Below are 7207 nucleotides of genomic sequence, written 5' to 3' on the forward strand. Positions count from 1 at the left end.
TATATGATTTCCTTCTTTCTCGTTAATTAGTGCTAAATAACATCACGTCACAAAAATGCATATTCGTAGGAATATAATATATAATATATTTATATATATAATTAAAAAAACACGTGGTTCTTGGGCCACTTTGAACTAATGTTCGCAACATTTCGGCCCATGGATCACACAATATCCGCCTGACACGTGAGAGGTGGCTAATCACGATATAAACCCCGAATGATGTGAACGATTTTCTCAAAGAAAGAACATGATGTGCTGCGAATATTCTCATCATTGTTTAATCGGGGCATTGGCCGGGCAAAAAAAAGAAAAGCGCGCACGCGCGCGGCTACGGCATCGCCAGCCACAGTGTGTGTGTATGTGTGGTGCATTATCCTAAAATGCAACCGATAACCACCCCAGGCACCCCAGCTGCCACACCGATTATCAGAGTACAAAAGAGGAATAAGGAAATCAGGGAGAGACAAAGCGAAAACGAGATAGGAAGGATAAGAAGTGGATAGGAAGATGATGAGAATAAAAATGGGAAAAGAATACGATAGTGATACTTTTGGGGCGCCTTTTTAACCGGGGCGGAGCCGGTGGTATTATCGATAAACGCTAGTACCTAGATCAGTCTAAGAATCTCGTCACCGTGAACTGTCTCCGCTTTAGCCAAGTTATGCTTCCTTGCCCCCGCAAGCCGAACTCTCTCTTTAATCGTATCTCTGCATCTATGCATGTGTGTGTGTGTATACATGTGTAATATATATAACATATCCTCTTGCTTTTTTCATTATCTTTTTTGCCTTTATTCCTTTAGCATACTCTTATTATTTCCTTTTATTAATTACATTTTTTTGCACGGAAAAAACCAGAATTTTTTCTTTTATATTGGAATATTATCATGTGTCACAAAAACCCACTCAATTATGATTAGCAATATCATCCTTATCATATTGTTAATATTAATATTATTATATCCTCGATATTATGCTTTTATAAATAGGATGTGTAGGTAAGAGTAGGTAGATATAAAATATGGTAGGCGAATAATCAGGGATAGTGGAAAAGGGAGAAGGGGACACGGAAGGAATGAAAAATAGATAGATAGCGAATGCAAACCGCGATTTCGCTCGAATTTTCCTTTCCTTTTCTTTTTTTTTCGTTTTTAGAAACAATGATCGCAATTACTGGGGACAAGACATGTGTATAAGAAAGGGGAATTTTTCTTTCGTCTAATCGCGTGTTATTACTAGATGTGGTTAATTCATCGTTATCAGTAAAACAGTATCGATGACGAAGAAGAATTAGACTTAAGTAAAAACATGAATAAAAATTAACAAAATGCTCGTAAAACACGAGATCGGGCGAATAATCTATCGTCATTCAAACATTTCGTCCATTGGTGCGTCTATCGTTTCGCATTTTTCACATTTTGTGTGTGTGTGTGTGTGTGTGTGTGTGTGTGTGTGTGTGTGTGTTTGTGTGTGAGGAAAGAGGGGGTGCAATGTGAATCTATAAAATCATACACGGCAATATCGTATTATGATAGGATGTATATGCGATCTTTTGTATATCTGGTTAGTTAATCTGTGGCATACTTGTTCGGTGTTAAACACTCTCAATATCTTATTACATATATCATCCATCAATCCTATTATTGTACCAAATCCAATCCGAGAGGCTAACATATATAACCATTATTATATGTCAAGTATCATACGTATCCACTTGCATGCGAGCGTATGTGTGCATGTGCGCGTATATGCGCATGTATATGTATGTAATAATGGAATGAGTGAGTGTATGTGCGCGCGCATGCGTAGATATATGAATGGGGTAAATGTGTCTTGTGTGTATATATATGTATATATGTATGTTTGTAGTGTATATATGTATGTGTGTAGTGTATATATGTATTGTGTCGTCTCATTTGGTATGTTATAACAAACAGAAGTCTGATATGCTATTCCGTTATTACAATATTCGTTTTCTCTTTTTTTTTATTTTTATACCGTATTTGTCTTCATATTCCGGGGGTGCGTGTAAAATACAAATGATTTGCATATGTTTTCTTTTTTTCTCCCCTTTTTCAAATAATCATCCAGAACAGGGGGTGTCTGGGCTCCAGGGACAGGGACCAACTACAGCCCGCACTTACAACTCTTACTAATTAACTAACAGACTAACAATAACAACAAGTCAACACTCAAAATGTGTGCTGTATGTGTTTCATGCATTTGTAAACATTACATTTTACATTCTACTTCAATCTGTGACTATCATTATCAAATTCATAGTCAGTCATCTTTAAAAACTTCTCTTCCTTTCTTTTTTTTTATAAAAGAATACAAGAAACAAATTTACTTTTTACATAAAATTTAGAAGAAACAATACACTCTTTTTTATTTCCCTTTCAAAGGGAATAGATTCACTTTAGATATTTGTTTTCAACGATTGATTTTTTTAAATATAAAAAAAAAGAAACACATTAACAAATAAATATATTATAATTTAGATCCGAGTTTGCCTTGCTACTTGGATACTGTCATTGAAAAATTTACTGTACAAGTGGGTTTTCTCTCGATTGTGAGCAATACTCTTTTTTTCCATTTTCCTTTTTCTTATCCAATAGAACCCTGGCATGACTGTAACCAAAACCTAATTTAGGAGACATTCGCAGAACCGTTGCAACTCGTTTCATACTCTCTACTTTCACAAAACTTTGCCTGTGTGACTCTTAATAATAATAGTTTCACTGTACACATTTATAGACCAACAATAGAAGGTCTTGTGGCACGCTTTGGCGCGCTCCACGCACAAATACACACACACAGACACATTCCGTTTAAAAACAATTTCTCTCTCTCTCTCTCTCTCTCTCTCTCTCTCTCTCTCTCTCTCTCTCTCGCATATTTACTAAATATCGCATTCTCGCCCTGCGTTTTCTGCTTGTCTATACCTACATTTTCTATTTCTTCAAAGTTGAACTTCCATCTTTTCAATTTCTATCTTTCGTTTGTAACTTCTCCGTTTTTCTCCCTATTTATTTCGTCCTATCTAACACACATGCTTCGTCACATAGATTCAAAACATCTAGTCATCGCGTAATAAACCGCAGGCTTCCATGAGTTCTCTTAACTAATACAAGCCATCACAATCCCTATGTCAACATCGCTGATCTTCATCACTTGGCAGTAAACAATGTGACAATGCAGTAGTGGTACTTAGATTAGTATTAGTATCATAATAATAATAATAGTACGGGGTGGGTGGGTGGTCACACTCCGATATAATAATTAGTCTCAGTGGCACATCACTGTACATAATCACAATAACAGTGGGCGATGGTGGTGGCGCAGAATACAGTTGCTGCGTATCATTAATATGAAAAAACATTTACATTATTTGAATTCGATTAAGAGCGATAATAATACAAATGGATGATCTCTTTCCTTCCCTTCATCTCGAGTTCCCCCTCCCCCCCCCTCTACGTTTCGTCAGTCTGATTTTATTTTATTTTTTTCCCTTATATTTTATGTTTTTTGTTTCTCACTTCGTTTATCATGCATTTGTTCGTGCATATTTTTTTATCACTCACAGGATTGCAGAAGTTAGCTCCACGACTGGTAAGAGTCTTGATACCATTCGTGATCGTCGCCGGAAACACCGCCGAGTGTGCCGGCTCTACTTCCGAAAGCTATGTCACCGCCACCACCACCACTGCCACCATTTACACTCGCCAATCCATATGCATTGCCCAGTGGTTGTTGGGCAAGGGGCTGGTTTCCCCAATTGCTCTGGAAGCGACGCTTAGATTCCCCCTGGTTCTGGTGACCCCCGTCAAATTTTCGTTTACCTGCTGTAAGATATTAAGATGATAAGATCGATAATTACGTGAAAGAAAGTCTAAAATATTAATATTAAATTAACAAACACTCCTTTTTACCATTGTGCATGACGCTTGTAAGATGTTACATAAAGAAAGATGAAGAATTTCAAGAGTTCTTGTGTTAATATATGTGATGTGTTCGTAAAATGTTAATATGTACGGACATACTGTGATAATGGTATGAAATAGTAGTGAAGTTAATCTATTTAATTGATTCTATTGACTTTACAAAATTGCAAGAATTATAAGTCTTTCAATTAATATGTGATATAAGCATAAAGAAATTCACTAACCTACAGTTTTATTACTATCAAATGGATGGGACTTGGATACCTTGGTGAGAAGGAGTGGATGGTTTACTGTAAGATGAATATTATATGAACAATTCACAACATATATGCGATCATTTGACAAACTAATTATTGTATATGCATTTTGAAAATCTCAAACAACTGAAAATTTCATTAGCAAATCTGTAAAAACAGAATTAAATTGTAACTAAATATTTTCTCCAAATAAAATAATTATAATTATATTTGTTAAGAGATTTTTCTAGATTCTTCTAGATTCATTATACAAATTATCTTTTCAAAATAATTAATTGTACTTAATAGTTGTATTTGCATTTTGGAAGTGAGGAGATAAACGTTTTATAAGCAGTCAATGTTACATATATTTCAACATCAGAATATTTTTTTGTACATAAATATAGGAAAGAAATCGATGTATATTGAAGAATTTCTATTTCCGATAAAAAAAATTATCCAGAAAATAATTTTATTCAAATATTTTTTTTATGCAAAACAGCATATTAAAGAAGAGCAAAAATTTACTAAAAAGCAAAAGCGAATATCTAATAAGAGTTTTCTAGCGAAATACTATTTATAGCAAGGATAGATATTTTAGGATGATTTATATGGAATATTATATGCAAAAACCTGTATAAAATTGTAATTAATACCATTACAACAATATAGTTGTATAAATGTATATAAGTAAAAACTTTATGTACATTTGTGAGAACTATCGAGGCGAGATAATAACGACACTGTTTGACAAGAAAAAAAAGACAAATTATTTTCTGTAGGTTTTTGAACACTGAATACCAAACTATTTTCTAAATTGCTCCATCATATTATAATTTTGAAAAATTTGCAGTTAAAATTGTAGAAGGAACTATTTTTACATATTTTGTCACATTGTAGCTACGACATGTGATATGTTAAAGAAATTTGATTAGAATCAAAATTAAATATGTGTTAGAACTTTCAATTCTTAATAGAAATTTTTAACCGGTGATTAAAATGATATGATTACATAATACTTATTAAATATAGGACCTATTATGAAAAAACTGCAAATCACTGATGATTTTCTAAATAATTTTCAATCATGTTCATTTAAGAGAATTCTATTTTTTGGACGAAAAAAATTGATTTTTTGGAGAATTTTTTTTTATCAAAATGTAAAATCAATACATTTGAATTTTTGGAACATTGTTTTACTATATTCAAATGTAATTACAGGTTTTTTTTTATTAAATTTGAGCCAATATTACGCCTGTTATTTCTCCTCAAATGGTGACATGCGAAGTATCTCCGTCACTGATGCAAGATATCTTCCGTCCCAGTCATTTGAAATATAAAAATCTGATAGCATTTAATTTTATATTCTTTTATATTCTATAGTTATCGTTGGATGGAACAAGCAAAAAAAATTGATACTTGAGAAAAAATGGCGGCTTGTCAAAGAAAAATCATCGATTTCGCTCTAAAAATTGGCTGAATTTTTTGCAATAAAAATAAAAGTATATAATACGTATTGTTTTTTTTTTCGAACGATAAAGGAATGTTTCCTCAACATATAGTTCAAAGCGGAAGATGATCGGTTTCGTAAATATCGTGCACCAGTCGCGAAAAAGCTGTTCCGAAAAAAAGCTGTTTCGCGTTTAAAGTTTCAGTGCGCTAAATTATATACCTGCACGTCGAATTGCTCTATTGCTTATAACTTCACTAATTTTATGAATTGCGAGTTAAAATTTGCTGTACATATTTTTAACATTTCTATAATATTAAAAATTTCTATAATATTAAAAAAATCATTTTTTATCAAAAAAAAAAAAAATTCCCCCTTAAATTTAGAACCGGTTTTTCATTTGCTAATTAACTTGTGATTTAAAAGAATTCGGACAATGTGATTTTAAGTCGTTTCAATCTAGCTTTAATCATCCCGATCAAAATTGATTTTGGGCACGTGTCGAAAAATCAAAATTGAATAATGGTATTATTTTACCTTGTATTAGCGTTATTAACATAGTTAAGCTAATCATTGCATCCAAAAATTTTTATACATAATCAAATATCATTATAAAATATCATTATAAAATTATGCAAATATACAGAGTATTTGATGCAGGGTAACGATAAATATTTCACACGGGGGCAGAATGGATTAAACTGAGAAGAAAAGTCTTCTACCATTTTACAATTTTCGCAATAGTTAATAAGATATTAGTTAATAAATTAATTGCTAAAAATTGCTGAAAATTGGTCTTCAATAATTTTTTACTCAAATACTATCAACAGAAATATTACTGAAAAACTGCAAGAGATAAAAATTAATAGTATTGGAGTAAAAAATTATTGAAGATCAATTTTCGACAATTTTTTAGTAATTAATATCTTGTTTACTATTGCAAAAATTGTAAAATGGGAATTTTTTTCTCAGTTTAGTCCATTCTGTGGGAAAGTTTTATTGTTACTTATCGAACATTCTATAAATAAGATTAGGTATAAATATAATTATACCCAATCCAGTATACAATTATATGAGCTTATATAATACTGACTCATATAATTATATATATTTTCCAATTGTTTAATACATCTTAACATTAACGTACACACAGGAATGCACAAAGTGTAACATTGTACATGATTCAATTGGAACAGAATGTATATATTGTGCACAGTTTCGCTCCATTTAAAAATATAGCTTTTTCTGTCTGTATTAAATAAAAAAAAAAGTAAAACTGTCAGTTATTCGATGTTCTCTAATCTTTATTTATAACCGATTAGTAACACGTAATTGTCACTAGAAAACACAACCTTACATAATCGATTAATAGCTCTCGGGCCGAATACGGATGTGTCGTGTCGAGGATTATAGCAATTGGAACGTAACTTGTGTATACGAAAGTGTCGTGATTTTACAATTGGAAACCTATAAATTCCTCATAATATGTATTTATATGAATATACATAACAATATATATTTTCGTATTTTTATTATATACGTATTTTTATATAACCCATATATAAATTTATTTAT

At 31.8% G+C, this 7207-nt stretch overlaps 1 protein-coding gene across 4 annotated transcripts in view; it reads right to left on the reverse strand.

Annotated features, from left to right (window-relative positions):
* Positions 1–2491: 2491 nt before the first annotated feature.
* Positions 2492–7207, reverse strand: part of LOC108692469 (heterogeneous nuclear ribonucleoprotein R) — a 25162-nt gene continuing 20446 nt past the window's right edge. For 2 of the 4 annotated variants that reach the window (XM_018200730.1, XM_018200727.1), the window contains exon 8: positions 2492–3844. In XM_018200730.1, the coding sequence (XP_018056219.1) occupies positions 3600–3844 (245 nt within the window). In that variant the 3' untranslated portion in view covers positions 2492–3599. Of the gene's footprint in view, positions 3848–7207 lie in introns of all 4 variants that reach the window. The other 2 variants (XM_018200729.1, XM_018200726.1) reach the window with 1 other exon arrangement.

This window comes from Atta colombica, unplaced genomic scaffold (genome assembly GCF_001594045.1).
Source record: "Atta colombica isolate Treedump-2 unplaced genomic scaffold, Acol1.0 scaffold72, whole genome shotgun sequence".
NCBI classification, from domain to species: Eukaryota; Metazoa; Arthropoda; class Insecta; order Hymenoptera; family Formicidae; genus Atta; species Atta colombica.